This window comes from Pogoniulus pusillus, chromosome 18, assembly GCF_015220805.1.
Source record: "Pogoniulus pusillus isolate bPogPus1 chromosome 18, bPogPus1.pri, whole genome shotgun sequence".
Lineage (NCBI taxonomy): Eukaryota > Metazoa > Chordata > Aves > Piciformes > Lybiidae > Pogoniulus > Pogoniulus pusillus.
This window is the reverse complement of record NC_087281.1, coordinates 17,803,366-17,825,049: the sequence shown is the minus strand read 5'-3', so window position 1 is coordinate 17,825,049 and position 21,684 is coordinate 17,803,366. Positions and strand designations below refer to the sequence as shown.

The 21,684-nt window shown below is 37.2% G+C and overlaps 1 protein-coding gene across 1 annotated transcript in view; it reads right to left on the bottom strand.

Moving 5' to 3' along the window:
- The window catches only part of RYR2 (ryanodine receptor 2), a 311,345-nt gene that overhangs the window by 53,746 nt on the left and 235,915 nt on the right, over positions 1 to 21,684 (bottom strand). Inside the window, exons 63-73 of the mRNA XM_064158603.1 lie at positions 20,272 to 20,332; positions 18,884 to 19,122; positions 15,408 to 15,489; positions 13,780 to 13,910; positions 11,178 to 11,498; positions 9,685 to 9,925; positions 9,187 to 9,274; positions 7,574 to 7,666; positions 6,716 to 6,886; positions 5,488 to 5,547; positions 1,325 to 1,459 (exon numbers count right to left, since the gene is read on the bottom strand). Coding sequence (XP_064014673.1) covers positions 1,325 to 1,459; positions 5,488 to 5,547; positions 6,716 to 6,886; positions 7,574 to 7,666; positions 9,187 to 9,274; positions 9,685 to 9,925; positions 11,178 to 11,498; positions 13,780 to 13,910; positions 15,408 to 15,489; positions 18,884 to 19,122; positions 20,272 to 20,332 — 1,622 coding nt within the window. The remainder of the gene's footprint in view (positions 1 to 1,324; positions 1,460 to 5,487; positions 5,548 to 6,715; positions 6,887 to 7,573; positions 7,667 to 9,186; positions 9,275 to 9,684; positions 9,926 to 11,177; positions 11,499 to 13,779; positions 13,911 to 15,407; positions 15,490 to 18,883; positions 19,123 to 20,271; positions 20,333 to 21,684) is intronic.

Sequence of the window (21,684 nt, the reverse complement as noted above, 5' to 3'; positions counted from 1 at the left end):
ACAGAACATGGAAAAGACAAGGATCACACTTAGAGTTTCACTGCCTTGAATATCATCACCAAACAAATCAAGATCAAACAATTTATATACATGATGGTATCGCTTAATGTCAGAAATCAAGAGATTGTACATGCTGTCTGAAATAAAGCACAAGAGACTAACGTTGAATTGTACAACTCTGTACATGCTAATCAATTTCTTTTCAGGTTGGGTAACTTTGATAGAACAGGGTAAAAAAGACATGATCTTTCACAGAATCAACCACGTTGGAAGAGACCTCCAAGATCATCCAGGCCAACCTAGCACCCAGCCCTAGCCAGTCAACTAGACCATGGCACCAAGTGCCTCATCCAGTCTTTTCTTGAACACCTCCAAGGATGGCGACTCCACCACCTCCCTGGGCAGCCCTCATTGCTGTCTACAACTACCTGAATGGAGGCTGTAGCCAGGTAGGGGTTGGTCTCTTCTCCCAGGCAACCAGCAACAGAACAAGGGGACACAGTCTCAAGTTGTGCTGGAGGAAGTATAGGCTGGATGTTAGGAGGAAGTTGTTGGCAGAGAGAGTGATTGGCATTGGAATGGGCTGCCCAGGGAGGTGGTGGAGTCACCATCCCTGGAGGTGCTCAAGCAAAGACTGAATGAGGCATTTAGTGCCATGGTCTAGTTGACTGGCTAGAGCTGGGTGCTAGGCTGGAGTGGATGATCTTGGAGGTCTCTTCCAATCTAGTTGATTCTATGATTCTATACATAAAAAACTGCTGTCATCACTTGAGAAGTTGTGCATCATACCACCTGATGTATGAAGTCCCACTTCATACAGCTATAATTTACAGTTTCTAACCAGATATTTATGTAGGCAGCTTTAAGTTTCTTGTTAATTTAATAATTCAGGAATCTCAGATGAGGAAAAAAAAAAACCAAACACAACAAATAAAGAAACTAACAAAACCCCAAACACAAAAAGCCAAAGCTTTGAAAAAGGTTGTATTTTCAATAATTAAGTTTTTTTTAATCACATTTCATGGTCCACAGACAACTTAATGATTATTTTCTTTTAGCTAAAATGTTCCAGAAGGAAGCTAAAACATAGGCATCACTTTCTTAGTCCTTTTCCAAATAAATGACTGTTGGAGCTGCTGCAAACACTCTGTTTGATATGACCATGATAATGGACGACAAAACAAATGGCAAAGCACAGAAACATTAGGCATCAAAAGACAGAAAAAAATCTTAAATATTAAATACAGCAGGTGAAAGCATAAATGAAAGGATGAATAATTTTCTTTAGATTAAGAAGCAAAAGAATTGAGAAAACATTTCTAACCTGTTCTAGGTGGAACAATACATTAGCTATATCAAGGACTCTTTCCACAGTCTTCTCTGGGTCTGAGGAATCTTCATTCCTGTTTGGTAAATCTTTGTAAAGTGCCATCTGCCACCTGATGGCAGGGTCTTCAAGCTGCAGGAGAAAGATTTCATGTCACTACCACACCACAAAGTCTTTCAAATATAAGGTCAAAGAGATCAACCAGAACATAAACTGCTTCAAAAGGACAAGAGAAGCACTGTATATGACTATACCACACCTTTACGTGGCTAACCTATACAGTGTCCACTACAATGACAGGGAGAACCAAACTGAAGACTGTGTGCAACGTTTCTTGAGAGCTTCTGCAGGGGGCTGAAAGGCTAACAACCATACAAAGAGCAAATCATCATGTGCCAACAAACAGCACTGGCAGCAGCAATGAATATATTATTTGAGAAAAAGTAATGAATATGAGGTAGACAGACACAACTTTGCACACTGACTTTCTATTTATTAAGCCAAATAATGATGAAATAGTTGCTCTAGTTGAGATTAATTAGTTTTCAGTCAAGAAAAAGAGTGACAATAGTCTTATTTATGTCATTTTTCTCAATTAAATAAAAATCTTAAATTTACTTATTTAATCTTCAGAAAAAAACTCTCATTTTTTTCCATTTCAGTGATCTGCAGTTCTCTGTGTTACCATTAGGAATCTCTTTTATGGTTCATTTAGTTTCCCCAGTACTTTGCTAAGCAACACTTACGCAAGACACTTTTTTGTGCCAATGTCACTGAAGAGAAAAGCAATGCAGTTCACCAAGAGGTGTGGCCAGTGATCATTTCTGATTGTGCAATTTAGGCTTAAATTACACTGGCCTCAATTCCTGTATCTTTTAGGAGCCAAACACCTATGGATTCCAATAGAACTTAAATTCAACACTTACTTTTCTAAAACACTTCTGTGGATCCAGATTTCAGTTTGTGCCTAAGGTGAGACAATAATGCTAATTCACTCCCACAAAACATCTCATGATACAAACGAGTTTCACTGAAGTTTTCACTAAGTTTACAGAAGTTCCAGGAACTATCATAAACTTAGTCACTCAATAATAGCTTGTTTCAACCTAGAGAGCCAAAAGCAGCAGGCCTTTCTTTCACCTTTCAGCTTTCCCACTTCTTAACAACTGTCACATCCACAGTCTTTGTGTGAGCATTTGAGTGGATCATCATGAACGGATAGTCCATAAGCCACTTTTTATTTGCAGGTGGAGATGTCTTTTGATCTGAAGATTCCTCACATTTTGTCAAGGTAAAGCTTTTTTGTGTGGATAGCTTTCTAAGGTTATGAGTAGTTGACATTTCAAGGTGTGAATTAGCATGGAAGATTTTGGTGACTTGAGCTTCATCCATGTCAAAATGAATGCAAGTTTCCTCATCAATTTCTTGACATAAAAGGCTTAGTATTGAGTAACAGCATGCAGGCATGCAAGGAAAGGAAAGACAGAAACAGAGTGAAGACAAATGTAGACAAAGGTAGACAAATGCATGAAATAGATGACACAACATTGATAGCTAAAGATGCAGAAGGCTGATTCTCACACAGTGCCATTTTTCAAAAAGAAAGCAAGATTAATCAAATCAAATTACATTTTAGCTCTAACATAAATGACTGAACACGGTGTGTGCAAGAAGAATATTACTGTGGTTGGAGGAAAACTAGCCTTTCCTAAGTGATACCTTTCCTCTGTTTGAAGGCCCTCTTACACACAAAAAAAACCCCCACATTATAGCTGACATATTAGTTCTTAACATTATATAATAACTTAAATTTAAAAGACCATTTGCCTTCCATTCATTTTAAATCTAATTCAATCAGACAACAGAAGGGTAGTGTAGTGTATGCATACAGCACAATGGCATCATCTTTCTTACCAAGAAATGTCAGGCTTGACTCTATCTGACCTGTACTTGATTGGTCACAAAAATGATTTTGTGATAGTGACTAAATACTGATTGCATCATAGAATGACAGAGCAAATCAAATTGTGCTTTATAAATAGCTACCCATTTTAACTTTACACACATTCAAATCATTAAGTTATATGCTTCCATAGCATATAATAGTTAATGAAAATATATAGACATATGAAAAAGAAAATATATATTTTAAGCCACAGGGAATAAAATACTTAGCAACCTATAACAAATCATAAGTAATAAATACAGTAATAAGCCTAAGTCACTAAGTCTCAGAAATGCATCATTTTGTCCACAGTTCAGTTGATTACTTTTCACATACAAGTCAAAACCAGAGTTTTTCAAATCTAGAAAAGCAAGATGTAGATAGCTTTAAAATAGACACAATAAGTATATAGTTTTGTTAGCTAAGTATTACACTGTTTCCTTTCCGAATGTCACCTTGCACGAGGAATTTTACAGTTAGGAAAATACAAATTCACTGCTGAAAAGTTTACAGGCTGAAAAATTCATCAGCATGCATTTTGGATAAGCTAAAATTATCTAAACTATCAGGGCATAGTGGAATTTCATCAGTATAAGAAATCTAGAAGTACTTCTATTCTCATGTGTTATAAACAGAGGAGGTGATAAGTTACTGAACAATTGAAAACTTTTAATTGAGGCAAAGGAAGCTTCTGAGGAGAAAGAGCAGATCAAAGTATTAAAAAAGTATCAGTACTTTTTATCAGGCAACAAAGCACTAACAGATGTCTTAGTAGTATGCTGAATGCGATCCTACAGAAACAAAATATAGGAGTACAAATGCTAAGAAGCAGCATGAAATGCAAGACTTGTAACTGTATGGTTCACAAAATGACACTATGCACAAACTGAAAATGTCAGAACAGAAATACCTTACTCCATAATTAAGAAAACATTACTGAAGGTCACAACATGTTTAAGGTTTGTATGTTCATGTACTGCAAATTGCAATGTTGCTCATGGAGTTTTTCATAAATTCCTGTTTCTTCCCAGTATTTTGTCTGTGTGATTCCTTCTACTTCTCAGTATACAATAACATTTGATACGTAAGGATAAGTATTTCAAGCTCTTTTTAGGACTTAACCAAAATTTTCTCTTCAGTGATAAAATGTTCTACATGCAACCTCTGTAACTTAAAGTTCTTGGAATTCTGTTTGCAATATTTTATGGAAAATGCTAGTTGTTAGTGTTGAAAAATTGGTATCATCTTGTAAGCTCCCAGAAAAAAAAACAACAATATCCACACAATCTTGTTTGGCATTGCTGTAATACACAGAAAATATGAGATGGGAGGAAATGAATTTTCAGGTATTTTTCAGGAAGAATCATCCCATTATGAAACCACTCAAAACAAAATAAATTACAAATTGCCATGCACTGAATTGCAGTGGGTAAATCACAAATACTCTCCTGGGAAAAAAAAACACCAACAACAACCAACCAAAAAAAACAAACCCCAGATTTCCAACTCACATGTTTATTCTCTTGTAACCATTTACTGAGCACAGGAAATACTACTTAGCTGGAGGTAAAGGACACTCCTAAATAAAACACCATCCATATGTCCAATTCCATCTCTCTTCAACAGAGAAGAGATAATTGTATGACACTTCTCTATTATCACTTCTTAGCCATTATTTGAAGCATTAATAAAACAGTTCAATTACTTTGGGCCAGTTTATTTTTTTTTTCCCTTAGGACTATTAATCTGGTACTAATTGGAATTTAACAAAATTACCCACTTTTCCCAAAATAGTCTTTTCCCTGGGCTGAAAAACAGGAATAAAACGGTGCAAAGTGGAGATCATTCACTTCACAGAACATCCCAAAGTGGTAGCTTGCACTTCACACTGATACAAAGTAACTTTGAGCATTTTGCAGATTCTTCCTGAGCAATAAAAGGTAGGGATTCAACAACAAAGACCTTGCTTCCATCTCCAATCTCATACTGATAGTATGCACAGGCATGGATTTGAAGTGTATATTAAAAACATTATCTATAACACATGGATGAATACATTGTAAATCTACCATTTAAGAACTGACATGAACCAATTACTTGACAGAAGAGAAAAACAGAGTACAAGTTACCGCAACAAATCAAAGCAGGTTGTCATTATAACAACACATCAATTCAGAGAAAGAAAAATCATGTTTAAAAACTGTGTATAGATTACCTTGCCCTGGAGATGAAGATTACTGCGGATGGTATCTCGTACTTCATCTTCAGTATCTTTCTGTCAATAAATCACATACCACAAATTACAAACAGAATGTAATTAAGAAAAGATGTTGTTCATAAAAATGTCAAACATGGGCTTTGCTCAGATGATGAATAAAACTGACAATGTGGAAGGCTGAGGAAAATATCTGTGGCAATATGTCTTTCTGGATCAGGCCAGGGCTAGTAATACCCAAACTCACATATTTTACCCAAAGTTTGACCAAACAAAAGCAATGTCATGTAAACACCCTTCTCTGATTTGATTTGTGTTTCTTTTGGAGATCTTATATCCTTCAGTCCATCTGCCTGAAGACCATATATCCTGCTCAGGTGTATATGGCATCATAGCTTGAAAAAGTAGAATCATAGAATCAACCAGGTTGGAAGAGACCTCCAAGATCATCCAGGCCAATCTAGTAACCAGCCCTAGCCAATCAACTAGACCATGGCACTAAGTGCCTCAGCCAGTCTTTTCTTGAACACCTCCAGGGATGGTGACTCCACCACCTCCCTGGGCAGCCCATTCCAATGCCAATCACTCTCTCTGCCAACAACTTCCTCCTAATATCCAGCCTAGACTTCCCCCGGCACAACTTGAGACTGTGTCCCCTTGTTCTATTGCTGGTTACCTGGGAGAAGAGGCCAGCCCCCGCCTGGCTACAACCTCCCTTCAGGTAGTTGTAGACAGTAGTCTATTCCAATTTACAACCACATTATTGCACAGAGCTTTACACCTAGAAGAATCACTTTTAAATCAGTCTATCCCTTGAGAAAGTCTTGATTCACATAACAGTGATCAAAAGGAATTAGTTACAATGTTGGGCATAGAAGTTAGGAAACATTCAGTTCTTATCTGCATTTCCAAATACAAATGTCATTAAAACAAACACAATTTAGCATTAAAAATTATGAGAGAGAAATAACTGTTTTAAGAACATCACTTCTATCCATATACTGATTCATTGAAAAAAAAAGAACATCAAATCAAAATATTTTATGCCCTGAAAATCAGAAAAATGTGTAGATTACTATTTGTTCTAGTTACATATTGTGTCGTTCTACAGCAGAAGTATCATCCTGATTAGCTGTGTTATGTTCTAAAAAGGAGCACTGGGGAAAATACTTGAAAAAATCCTTAGTGAAATATTTTAGATGTTTAGAACTGCAAAAAGAGCACCTACCATACTGAAGCGATTTTTCGCCAACGCAATCAGCTCTTGGTCACCAGGAGCACAAATGTTTAGGCCAATGGGAAGCAATCTCTTCAGTGCTGCCACAATAAGAGAGGTCTGCATAGAGTACCGGTCACCTTTTCGCTTCATCTTCTTCCTTTCCTGGTCAGAAACTGCTGCCTGCAGCATAAAGCAAGGATAAAAACAACTTCAATATTAAATAAAAGATTATTAGCAACTTTATACTTGTGTCTGGTTTGGCGAGCATTGTTACTACTTATATGTGGTTGCAGGAAGCCAGCAGAGGTGGGATTGGGGTACTGAGTTAGCTGCAAGCAGTACGCTTTATTGAGGCAATATAGTGGCCATTATGGCACTTGGAAGAGGCATGCACAACTTAGTTTGAGATCGCTACAAGTGGAAAGTACAGATTGGCTCAAAGTTATGTGTAAGGTACAGATAGGTCATTCTGTATCAAAACAAGCTGTGGTGCCCACCCCTGCATCTGGCGGGTTCAGCCTCCTGCAGCTGCACGTGGAGGGGCCACCCAGCGCCTGGTATTCTGAATCCAAGATGGACTCAAGGGCACTTTGCAGCGCGGGTTCTCATGTTTATCAGCTCATGTCCTGTTAGCAAGAAAATTCTCCCACACTTATACAGGTGCAACCCTATCCAGTGGAACTGCCTTTGTATCATTGCCAATATTTTGCAACCATTATCTGGGAAGTCTCAGATAACTGTGTTTTGATTCTCAGTCCAGGATTTTCAGTAGATACTGTAGCCAAAAATAAGTGCTCCTCTGGGGTCCTTCTTCCCCTCTTGTTTTCCCTCAAAGAGAAAAAAAAAAACCACAAAACTATACACTACCTTGGACATCTTAGATTTGGTGTCACTTATAAGGAAAGACATGTTGTTGATTTCATTCTGTACCACAAAGTTTTGCTCTTCTCTTTTGAAATTCTGGAAATATATAGAAGAACTCAGTTAAAAGCACTTATTATACATGAGAACTCTATCTAAACATACCTTAAACAAAAAGATAATTTAACTGGAAATGTGTACGATATGCGAGAGGAGGATAAAAAAATAACGTATGGTGAGTAATAGCCTTGAAGTCCAGCTTTATTTACACGTCATAGGTTAGGGAGCTGAGTGGTTTGGAGTTTGTTTCTATGTTAGACAGAAGGAAATGTCCTCTGGGTATGAAGTGGCTATGATAAAAACATCACTCATCCTCTAATTCAACATAAAAATATTGTCTGTGTTTTCCCTTACTAGTAAATCACCCCTTCCATTTTTCCCCCATTATAAATCCCACTATATTCAGAAACATAAGAACCTTAAAAGACTAAATATATGAATAAACAAGTAAATTGATGTTTCTATCTAATGTTGAATCAGTTTCTATGCACAGCAAGGTTTACAATCAAACTTAGAGTAAAATTCAAGTACAAACATGTAAATAATAAGGCATCTCACTTCCCAAAAATTAGAGAACTGAAGTTAGGACAGAAAAGAAATTTAATATAAACAGCCAATAGAAAGAACCAGTGCCTGAAAGTATTTAGTTTCTTTTGGTTTATTTTCTTCTTTATATTTCCATTGTTCACGTGAAACATGTTTTATTTTTAGTTCAGCATTATCAGTGATGGTGCTTGATAAGGTGTAAATGTAGACACCTTGTTTGCTGCAGATGAACCAGAAAAATCAGACTGGAGGATCAAGGGTAAATTTTGCAGAACTGGAATTCATATCCTTAAGTGGTACCATTTATGAAATATAAAAAAAAAAAACCAACAACCATTTTATTTGGAGAATCATTTGTAATATATATTTAATACTTCCTGGCTCTTAGAACACTTACTGTATTTCCTTCATTCAATGCAGCTACAGACCTAGACTTAATAATTGAATTATACACCTTTAACTTTTATTAAAGAAATACAAATCTAGACTGCAGCACAGATTAAGTGACTGTAAATAGAGCTGCATATGTCCTTTAGGAAATCCTTCTTCCACAAGTCATGTTCAGAACATTCCCATATGGTTTTTGTCATAACTTTGTCAAGAGGTACAATCATAAAGACTGTACAAAGTAGGAACATTAATTTTAATGACCCTGGTTATAAAAAGGTTTTGAGGGTGAAAACTGATCGGGTAAAAAAGGTAAAGACACTGGCTTCAATGAGCTTAATACATAAAAAACCCCAAACTCAACAAATAAACCTGAATTCATATGAAAAATGTCTACCATCAATGTTACTGGGCTACAAAACACTCCTCACCTCCCCTAGCTACTCAGGCATTTTGGAAGTGTCAGAAAACTTAGTCATAAATACCTTCTCACCTGTGGGTTTCATTTTTGTCATTACATGTGTTTTCTTGAACACAACCTCTAAACAATTGATCTGTCTACTAAAAAAATAATTTAAACAAGTAAAACCTAATGAAAAACAAATATTTACTAAGAAATTACTTACATGAGACTTTGACCAGTAAATGAAGACCTCAGCCACCATGCGGAACAATTCTTCTGCTTCAGGGTTGGGCTCTTTCAGCCACTTTGCCCTAAAATTTGATAAAAGAGTGGAAATGAGGAAGATCCTCACTGGTTTTATTCTTTTGAATCACTTTTCAACATTTTACATGGATACAAGCCAATAAAACCAAGCAAGCATGCTTTTAGTCCTTTCTGGCAGTGGCTTTCTATGTCTTATTTCAGAGCCCTTTAAATCCTTTGACATTAACCCTAGTCTAATGCAAAGAATTTGAATTTCACCTTTTTTCTCTTTTCAGCTTTCATCTGAAAAAGACCTCAGTTCCTCCTAAAAGTCATAAAGCATCAGCTTGAGCAACTTCAAGAACGGAAGGCTGTGTAAAAGCTACTTTAATTCAGTGTTAAGCATATCAAGGGACAGCCGGTTCTCAATAAACAGGAAGATTTTATGAGATTTATTGATCTACTTCTCTCCACATACCTGTTATAGTCCACAAATCTAATCAACAAAGGGTAGAAGGCATAGAGGTCCCGTGCCAAAGTGGTGAACTCATCTAGGATGAGCAGTTCAGCCTCCGACATGTCACCTCTGCCTTCTGCTCTTAGATGTTCTTCATCCGATACAACCACTGCTGCTTTTTTCTTTAGCTTATCCATCAGTGGCAGGAAGTGTGTCTTTAAGAGCTGTGGCTTCGCTTTGCTTATGATGGGCTGGGAAAACACTATTTAAGGCAATGAATATTATAATACATACCTGGCCACAAAATATAAATAAAATTGTTTACCCTTCCCCTCTTTCTTGGATGTTATTACTGGGCTGCAGAGTAAAATCCTGCCCCCATTGAAATCAGCAGAAAGTTTGCCCAGAATTAAATGTGGTCAGGATTTCACATCAATTCCTTTTGTCACTATGAGGACAGAAATGACAACTTCACAGACTAAACTTGCCTGATCATACAACTTGAAATGCCTCTTTACTAGCATTTTGTCGTCATATTGATATGTATGGGTAGATACATTTATGTGGAGTACACATGTTCTTTCAGCCACTAGCTCCTCTTTTGAAACTTGGGGGTTTTTTTCTGGCTTGAGCGAAGTAGAACTGGAAAGCATGCTCTAGTTCTTTGCAAACCCATTGAAAAAGCCAGCCTGTGCTTCTTGTGTGGATTGGGACACCGGACGGTTTGTGTGCAAACAGAAACGAGACTGATCCAGACACCTGAGATTTGTTAGCACAAGGTTCTTTGCAAATAAGTATGCAAAACAGCACTTCATCTGGGTCCACTAATGCAAAACCATTTGTAACATATCCATTAGATTACAAAGAATTTTATGCATTCTAGTTATCCTTAGAACATGTAAATATTACTACTCAAAAAGCTACAAATCCAGACCACCATGAATAAAATTACTACAGTCATAAGAAAGCCTAACTGAAAAGCTGAATTCACACTGAAGTGACTTTCTCTTACAGATACTGAAGAACAAACTGCTATAAAATAGCATAATGTAAAGATTACTAAAATGACATACATGTTTTCACAATCCATTGTAACAGATATTTTAGACACACAGCTTCAAAACAATATTTTAAGGATACAGCACCCACACAAACTAGCAAGGAACTGTGTAATGCCAGCAAAACTATACTTGCTATCTAATGAATATGGGCTAAGCAACTACAGTCCTGTTATCTAATAAACAACTAGCGTCCTTTTGCTCCATATAATGCAAAATGCACACCTGCATATTTGGGGAAAAAAGAAATAGTCCCATACTGCTTATATTGCTTATCATACTGCTTATACTGCCTTTTATACTAAATATTTCAGCAAGACCTGTATTATTTCAAAACATAAAATTATGAGTATTCTTCTACTCCAGCTTTAGCAGGGTAAGTCAGTGTGTGTATGTATGAACACACTCTGAATATACACATGCATGCATGTTTATTTATTTGCTTTTACATCTTACCTGCTAATCTCTTCATCCAGGCTCCTTCATCAATACCAAGGTTGTTATAGATGATTTTCAATATGTTACCCAATAGAGTGTTCATGTGCTCTGATGTCAAGGCTGTGCAACACATTTCAGCTTTGTCAGGGTTGTTCTCGGGCCCATGCTCCCACCAGTGTGACATATAGCTACATAGCATAGGCAGTATTACTTCCATGATGTGTGGCATCTGTGTGTAACGAATACCAGACTCTGCCAGTTCCACAATTTCTTCCATTAGCTTCACCAAAGAGGGGATATTTGGGCAAACCTCTTCTACACTAGCAGGCAAATTGAGAACTATTGGGAAGGGAAAAAATTAAAAAAATAATAAAATAAATCATAGATGTAATTTTTTTGTTGTTGTTTGCTATTCTGTATTTTTTTTTTCAATTTACATTTATGCCTTCCTGATCCAAGGAAAAAAAAACAAGCACAAGCATAAAAACCAGGTACTTTTATATAATTAAGCAATAAACTGTTTATATATAAGCTTCAAAAGCAAAACTTTCTATCATAAAAATAACTCCTAAATGAATGTTCCAACAATGCAATTTGTTGAAGAACTAATACAGAACAACACAGAACTAATTTCAAGAAATCAAATGCAATTTGCTACGTTAAAAATAAAGCTTAAATTTCAGAATTCAACTTTGCAGTTGAAGGACAAAACTGATCCTTTGAAACATCTCTTCGCAACACAGCAGATGAAATTGTAACGTTAACGGAAGAAAAAGAACTCATTGCCTGCCATAACGAATAGAGCAGATTCGGAGAAGCTGATTTCTGTGGGTGAATTTCTAATTGCAGATGTTTGTTTTGCAAGTTATAGGAATGACAAGTTCCTTCCTCTGAAAAGGCAGATACCTTATTTTTTGAGGCAGTTTCTTTCATCTACAAATAAACATCCATAAATGGAACTACTAGGTCTGGAATACCTAACACCCTCACATACATGTAGGGTGAGATATACAGGGTATTGACTATTTAGCCTGCAATTTGTGAACCCAATGTATGGGAATCTGATGCAAGAAAGAAGTATAACAAGCAGCGTATGAGCGCTTGTTCTTCATTCCCACAGCTTCTGGATGCCTCCCAGAGGGAGCAAACAATAGTGGGACATCTGACCCAGGGGAAAAACAAGACATGATATATGTTAAACACTGGGCTGTACTTGCCTAAATTATGCTAATGCATTATTTGTATGGTGGGATAAAAGGAGTCACCACGAGGGTGACAGGGCCTTTTTGGTCTTATGCTTTTGGTCTTCTGTCTTGCACAGGTCTTACATTTGCACTGGCCTGGGATAAAGAGCACCTGCTTCAATCAAAAGTGTGTAATTGCATCTGTCAGATTCCAGGCAGCAACAAGTGGTGGAGAATGTGGGCAGCAAGAGAACAAAGCAGTGACGACAGCAGCAACACAAATGTTTGTTCCAACACAGTCTAAGGCTAGTCTTTTTCTCAAAGCCAGTCTGTCTTCCAATTTGTGATCCATTTTACACAGCCATCACAGGGTCTCTCTAATGCTTAATGCAATTTTGGAAAATACATTTAAATGTCAGTTAAAAGTCAATGAAAAAGCAGATTATTCTCTTTCTAGATGTATCAAAATAGGTAGAATATGTATCATAAGTAAGCACAGCTGCTGATATTTTCAGGATAAGGTAGATACTTTGAAGCATAAAACTGGTTCACTTCTTTTTTCAAAACCAGAACTGAAGTTATCAAATTGATGCCATTATCAACTAGCATCTTAGAGACTGTCATCTACACACATCTGTGATAATTCACACTCAGCACATATGTAGAAGTGCAGTAGAACACAAGTGCAATTCGTTCACTATTGTGCCAATGTCATGCAGCAGAACACTGCAGTGATGTTCTATTGTAACTTTTCTTCTATTTACAGTAGGAACAAGCAGCGCACAGAACCTCATTCAACTATGTTTCAGCATAAGAAACATCAAGAGTGTCAGAATGGAATGAAAAGGCATATGCAAAATAAGCATACATAATGTTTCTGGAAAGTATGTGTACTGCCTTGCATTTCAAACAAATTAAAATCAATGTGCATGCACTGTATTTACTTTATAAGGATGTATTATGTACTTAATACAGGCAATTGCAAGTATGTGTGTTTTAAGGGACCAAATACTGCAGATAAAAAAGTAACTAAAGGTATTGATTGGAATATGGAATTTTAGAAGTAAATTTATATTTGCAATATTAGAAATGTGGAAAGTCTCTTAGGAATCATAGGAGTCATAGAATCAACCAGGTTGGAAGAGACCTCCAAGATCATCCAGTCCAACCTTGCACCCAGCCCTAGACAGTCAACTAAATCTTGATTACAAAGTGGTATTTTGAGAATTGTATCTCAAAATTAAAACATTGGTATCTTTAAAAACATAAGATACTCAGTTTTACCAGATTTAGCCCATTGATGTAGAAAAGAAACACAAAACCAAGACAGGAAATTCTGACAAAATAAAATGTATGCAAAAATACATGTATTCAGACAAGCAGCATTTACTGTGAAATTGTGTTTTCATAACCATCATGTGAGTTTCTGTAAATACCTGCTCGATCTCTTGCATTCTTGGTATTGTAAATTGAGTAGATATTATGTTTGTTCAAGTGAGTTTCCAAAAAAGCCACTGGAAAAGCACCTGAGAAAGCAGCCAAGCATTCTCCTAGTGCTGATCGTTGCCTGTGAATTTAGAAACAATATTAAGTACACACCTTTGATGACTGACTACAACTCGAGTTGTATACCAGCCTTATTTTTCTTCTAACACGAGCCCATACAAAAAGAAGCCACTACATTATTATGATCACCAACACAAGAACAGGTAACAGAAACTGATGTCCAGCAACACTCTGATAATATATGCATGAAATGTTAAGACATAAAATGTCAATGAGCACAAATGAGGAACATGCAAGGAGAACCCACAGTCATCATAACAGTGTCTTCTGCCTTATTACTTCCAGCTTTAGTAAATTTGTAATCTTTCCTGTTAAAGAAAAGCTACCAAATAGACCAAGAGTCCAAATACAGCTATCATTTTTTCCAGAGAAACAGTAATAATCAGATCTCAGTCTAGCATTAAAGTCAAGTTCTTCAGAGAGGGGAAAGTTGCTTCCACTGATCAATAACTCTGAAAGCTCTGTGCAAAAACATGCAAACTTGTTCTAATATCTTCAAACATACAATGACATTTATGTGATAACCACAAGTCCTTAAGTGTGCCAAAGTTGTAAAAAGTCCATCTTTAGGAAGAAGTGACAGCCTGTCACTTCATTTAAAACAATTGCTTTCTGATTTTCAGTTCAGAGCAGATTGTAGATACATGAGAAACCACTAACTGCTGAAGCTGAGTCACACAGATGACAGAAATTCAGGATTTCCTTGAACTTCCAAGTGAAAAAAAAAGCCTCCAAACTGATCTTGTCATTTAACAAGTTTCACCTTCATTATAATTTTAGAAACTTAAGTTCTTTGTAGCTGTCACTCATGAAACTTAGTTTTGTTAAATCTAACCTATTTCCCATTATTATTTATCCTGTGTGCTCCTTATTTCTTTTTTCCTTTTCATTAGGTCTTCATAACCACAAAGAACGTGCTAAGTGCTTTTTCATTGGTGCTAATGGTTGCAGACAACCATACAAAATACTGTAACTTGCACTGGCATGTTTCATCTTAATTACAGATCCCATATAATTTATTTGTCCAATATAAACCCAAATAATTTTATATCTCTTATGAAATTCATCAGAGCAGGTTTTCCACATGTTTTTTGGTTATGAGCCACAGATGTGCATCATCCTATTTATAAACGTCCATACAATTTTTCTTTGTAATGTGTCCTATGACACAGTCATCAAGTAAGGAAGGGTATGTCATGTGTGTGGTTGGAGTTTTCCACAGGTTTATTTGCTGGGCCATGTACAGACACATGGACTTTCTAGATTATTGCTGTCAACATTCCAGATGTGTGAGTTCTGTTTACCTTTCCCTCAGAACAGTGGTAGTTGCTATACAGCAACTATCTAATTTTACTAACTGAATTACCTAACTACTTCTACTTTTAGGTTTACATAGACCAAATACATCTTAGAGGAAGGTTAGCAGATACACAAGATGCACAAAAAAAAAGCACAAAATGGAAACACAAACATTGAAAACAGAACAACACTTTCTTACCGCTCTACATAGATACTCTTGCTAGTTCCCAGAGCATACAAACTGGCCAATATTCTGTAACAGGAGACCTGAACATCTTCCACTAAAGAGAAGAATAAAATGCAAGGTATGAAGATATTTCTTCTGTAGAATTGAAATGTATTTCTTTTGACAATAAGGGAATCAATATTAAGCTACCAAAGGCAGTCCACTGAAATTATTCTCTAAATACAAAAAGTATTCTGACCACTGAGTGCTACAGGTTTTACTGAAAACTTCCACTTCTTCAACACTAAATTACCAGCTAAGATGGTAAACATATTTTGCTAGTGCACTAACTTTCTGCAATCAATAGTGTATCACAGGATATTAGAGGTTGGAAGAGACCCAAGGAGAGCATCAAGTCCAACCCCCCTGCCAGAGCAAGACAATACTATCTAACACAGATCACAGAGGAACACATCCAGACAGGTCTTGAAAATATCCAGAGAAGGAGACTCCAAAACCTCTCTAGGAAGCCTGTTCCAGTACTCTCTGACCCTTACAGTATAAACAATTTCCCCTTGTGTTGAGGTGGAACCTCTTTTGCTGCAATTTATACCCATTGCACCTTGTCCTATCACAGGGAGCAAGTGAGCAGAGCCTGTCCCCCTCTCCTGGCAGCCTTCAGATACTTATAAACATTTACCAAATCCCCTCTAAGTCTTCTTTTCTCCAGACTAAAAAGTCTCAGGTCCCTCAGCCTCTCCTCATAAGCTATGCCTCCAGTCCCCTAATCATCCTTGTAGCCCTCCGCTGGACCCTCTCCAGCAGATCCCTGTCCCTCTTGAACTGGGGAGCCTAAAACTGAACACAGTATTCAAGATGAGGTCTCACCTTATGGATAACATCTAATTGTGTCATCTGAGAAGTTATCAATTTAATAGCTACACAAATATATGTCAACAAATCTTAATAGTTTGTAGCACTTTCATAGTAAATCAAATAAAGTGGTGAAATGAAAAAAATATTACTAGGGAACAAATATAATATGGCTACATAAAATACAGCAGAAAAGTAATCCTGATAAGCAGGTATTTAATTCTTTTAATCACAGTTCATAGTTTTTAAAACTTAAGCACAGACACTAGTTAATGGCAGGTATTTAATTCACTCTTCAGACTGACCAAGAATTGAAACAAACATTACTTCATCAAAGCATGTTTTAATTATCAATTCTTTCAGTCATAAAAATGACAGAGTAATCTTAACATCTATTTGAAAAAAATGCTTTTCCAATGTATTCCACAGTAATGGTGTAAGAACAGTGTAAGTATCGAGAAGGACTACACTCTTAGTTATACAATGATCTTAGTTCAGATCACCTTGGAGTTGTGCATTTTTTGTGGTAAGAGTAACCTCAGGTACACTGACTCACCTTTGCCCATGGAGTACCCTGTACACATAAGTACACACTCTTAGATGTAGGCACCAGGTTAAGATCATAGAATCAGTCAGAGTTGGAAGGGACCACAAGGATCATCCAGTTCCAACCCCCTGCCATGGGCAGGGACACCTACCCTACAGCAGGCACACCTACCCCAGAGCAGGCTGGCCACAGCCTCATTCAGCCTGGCCTTAAACACCTCTAGGGATGGGGCCTCAACCTCCTCCCTGGGCAACCCATTCCAGGCTCTCACCACTCTCATGCTGAACAACTTCCTCCTCACCTCCAGTCTGAATCTATCCACCTCCAGCTTTGCTCCATTCCCCCTAGTCCTGTCACTCCCTGATAGCCTGAAAAGTCTCTCCCCAGCTTTTTTGTAGGCCCCCTTCTGATACTGGAAGGCCACAATAAGGTCACCTGGGAGCCTCCTCTTCTCCAGACTGAACAGCCCCAACTCTTTCAATCTGTCCTCATAGGAGAGATGGTGCACCCCTCTGATCATTCTCATGGCCCTTCTCTGGACACACTCCAGCACATCCATATCCTTTCTTCTAATAGGGGCTCCAGAACTGGATGCAGTGCCAGAACTGGATGCTTGCCACCAAAGTAGTACAGAAATCATGGCAAGCAAGCAAAGTTGTGCATAAGAAATGTTAGCCTTTCCAAAATACATAGGCCAAATTTTTTTTTCTCCATTTATGAATTATAAAATTAGCTGTTTGACACCAGTGTGATATATAGAGAATAGGGGATTAAGAAAAGCAATTTAAATTATAAGATAGCAAAGGCTAAGTATTGACTTCCAAATTATGGAACATTGGGGGTCAAAAATTATACATGGCACGAACATGTTGATTTCAGAAAAAAATAGTTTATGATGAACAAGTGTTGTATGTGAGCCTCACAGATGAGTTTTTCTGGACATTGTCACAGTCTGTTGAATTTTGTAGCAACAATTTAATAAAGAAAAAAAAAGGATACTTACATCTCATCAGACTCAAATCCATGAGTACAACTCCAAATTGTAAAAAAAGTTTCTCTTAACCCTATTTTAAATTATATTTTTCCAGATTATAAAAAGGGAAAAACAGAATCTGATATTCCTTTCTTACAAGTTCTTCTCTCAATTATTTCCCTGAGTTAGCTATATGGAATAGAATTGCCTCATTCACTGCAGTCTGGACAGTAGAATTCCTGTGGCATCCATAAAATATATAAACATAAAGTTTTGTATTGCAGACAGCAAAATGTTGTCTTGCTGAGAGGAGGTCTGGAAAAATAAAGGACACTACATCTGCTATCATCAGAATCTTCACAGAAATCTCATATACAGAGTCTCACATACATTCCCTTTTCCACTGCCTTAATTATTCAGAAGCTCCATCCACTTTTCCATAGGATGTGAGATGTACCCACCCGAATTCTCTGCTAAGCAATACCAAGTATTCCTTCATCAAGTATGTGTCTGTTTTCATTGGTGTGTTCTGTATTAAAGTATCAGGAAGAAATGAGTCAGAATTAAAGTCTTACAGTTCATGTTCTCAAGCCACAACAAAACAGAGGATTGAGCGGGTAAAAAAGTTGGACCCCTGAGAGGTAGATGAGGAATATAGTTGATTGGACAGAGATGGGTGACAGGTTGGACTGGATGGCCTTGGAGGTCTCTTCCAATCTGGTTGATTCTATGATTCTATGTAAATCAAGGTGCAGGTATGGTGAAATATAATTCTTGCACTATAACCTTATTTATAACAGAGCAAATAAAATTTAACTAATACAAAGCAAATTTTCACACCAGAAGAAAGTCTCAGTAAATGTATGGTAGAATTATAAACAGAAAAGAGCCTTCTGACTGTGTAATAACAGCCACACCTACAATAATATCTATGCAAAATCCACTAAAACCTGTAGACAGTTCTAGGGCAATTACAGCAAATATTGGATAAAATCTATGACAATTTTGTCAAAATTCCTTGCAATTTGTCCCTCTCTAATAGAACTGAATCTAGTAAGGCTTACTACATGTCATTAAAGATATTTTAGTGGCATTGCACTTTTAAACAATACATACATATCAAATCTTCTCCAAACTGGTGCTGTCCAATATGCTCAAATAATGAAGATAGCACTGGCAGGAGAGCAACTGTAGTATAATTAATGATTTGTGTAACTCCCTTTGGTTGGTTTCTGCTGTGTGTAAACTGGCCTTGCTTAAGATTTTCCAGTGTTTTCTCCAGATCCTCAGCAGCATTGTCCAAAAATGCTCTCAATGCCATCTTCACAGATTCCAGGCCAGTTTTCATAACAGTCCTGTATAAGGCATGCAAAAACAATGAAAAATAATATTCTATTAGATAAGCACAGGATAAAGCCTGAAGAAAAATGTTCCATCTCCTGATACTGTAAAATCTTCTCACAGCAGAACAACCTATAGAATAAATGTTTCATAATGATAATGCAGAACAAAAGGATATTTTAAGAAAATAAGGTACTTTTAAATTTGTAAAGGGGTTGATGTGATTTTAGAGGAAAAAAACCCACACCAAACAAAACACTTCATGAAAAAGATGAGTAAGGCTGTAATTTATGACTCTAGGAAGAGAAGCTCCAGCTGGAATGCAGAAAGTCTTCCAAGAAATATGACAGTAGCATTTCCATTTCTGCCTCAAGAATAGAGGGCTAGTTAAACCAACAAATCTGATTAAAAATAATTAAATGCATTGATGACCTTACTATAACACCATAAGCAGTTATATAATTATGTCATACAGGAGAATTATTACCTCATTTGTTTTACCTAGCTCAATTACAGAGAACCTTTAAGGAATGTATCCACTTAGTCATACATGAAATAAATCCAATTGCAATTCTTTTGTAAACTGACTAACAGCACAGTTTGTTTGCTTGCTTTACAGTGAATGCACACAGTCTCAACAGCATTATGGTCACATAACCCCCATGAACCTCTTAATGTCCACCTGGAACTGTTTTTACACCTTTACCAAGAGCTGTGACCACCACCTGTGCCTATATTTCATCTATGCAACTGTATAAAGCATGGACCATTTATGAACAAAATCCCCATGATATCACAACCTAAATTACTGCTAAGCAACAGTTGAGCCATATCACTGACCATGTCATTGACTCTACCTTGTAGCAGATGTTCATTTAAGCCACTGTAGAGGAAAAGAGGCAATCAGTTCTTTGAGAGTAAAGTGAAAAAAATTACCTTAAATTTCCATGGAGGTAAACTGTTTTGTTTCCCAGCTGCAAAGAACTACATGTCAACTACTGGCACAGATACTTAGTTGACTGTACAGGTACAGGAACTCTTTTCAGTACTGTGACTCTTAGAGTTTTGTAAATCTGTAGCCTTACACAAGTAGCCCAAATCTGGCTGCACATTATTTTCTGAAGTGATTTTCTTTGTACTTAAGGAAATATATTCAGTATTACCTCGCATCCAAGGTCTGGCCCAGTATGTGAAGACAGTTGACTATTGATGTCGCATCATTTCCTAAACAGGGAGGAAAGTTATCAACCCGTTAAGCTGAGCATACTGTATACCATACTTACACTCTGCTAGCTGTGTCTTTGATTTTAATGAAAGAGTAAATGACATAGCAGAAGAGCAACTGAACTTCTGCATAGTTTTACATACAAGTTAAAAAAACATGCAGTTTGTTGTCTTAGCCTTGTTTACACAAATACAGTAAAGCATCTCTCATCATATAGCTAAGGCAGTCAAGATGGAAGCACTAAATGTGGGGTTAATTAGAGCTGCAGTGTATTGTCTGGTTTTCACTTAAGTTCCATACATTTTGCTTTAATTGATTCAAGTTTATCTGAACATTTATTTTCCTTCTCTCCATAATATAAAAGCTGATAATTTTCACCAGCTGCTATTGCAGGGAGAGACTACTTACATAAAGCTTTATCCAAAAATTTAGTTCCAAAAAGTTAGTTCCCAATAAGCTGTAACTATAGGATCAGGTGTGGCCCACATGAGTAACAATAATAGGCATCTCTCAAAATTATTTGCTTTTTCCCACAGTAGATATGTAAAAAGAGATCTTACACACAACACATCAGTGTGCATATGTACATTTCAAGACATCACCACATACAAGCCACCTCTAAATTCACTTTCTAAATTTGGGACAGATTAGGGCTACACAAACTTGATTCAAACCTTCAAAGTTTTTAAACAAAAATGTAAATCTCTAAAAAAAATGAAAACATTTTTTCTTGCCTCTCCAAGTTTTTAAAGTTTCTCAATGAAAGAATCAAAACAAACAAACAAACAAAGACTCAACTCACACTGAATATTGAAAAGACTGTTGTCTTCATAGAGTGCATTATAGAATTATAGAATCATAGAATCAGGTTGGTAGAGACCTCCAAGATCATCCAATGCAACCTATCATCCAGCCCTGTCCAATCAACTAGACCACGGCACTAAGTGCCTCATCCAGGCTTTGCTTGAACACCTCCAGGGACAGAGACTCCACCACCTCCCTCCCTGGGCAGCCCATTCCAATGGCAAATCTGGCAAGAACTTCCAGCCTATACCTCCTCCAGCACAACTTGAGATTGTGTCCTCCTGTTCTGTTGCTGGTTGTCTAGGAGAAGAGACCAACCGCCACCTGGCTACAGCCTCCCTTCAGGTAGTTGTAGACAGCAATGAGGTCAGCCCTGAGCCTCCTCTTCTCCAGGCTAAACAACCCCAGCTCCCTCAGCCTCTCCTCACAGGGCTGTGTCCCAGGCCTCTCACCAGCCTTGCTACCCTTCTCTGGACACATTCCAGTATCTCAACATCTCTCTTGAATTGAAGAGCCCAGAACTGGACACAGTACTCAAGGTGTGGCC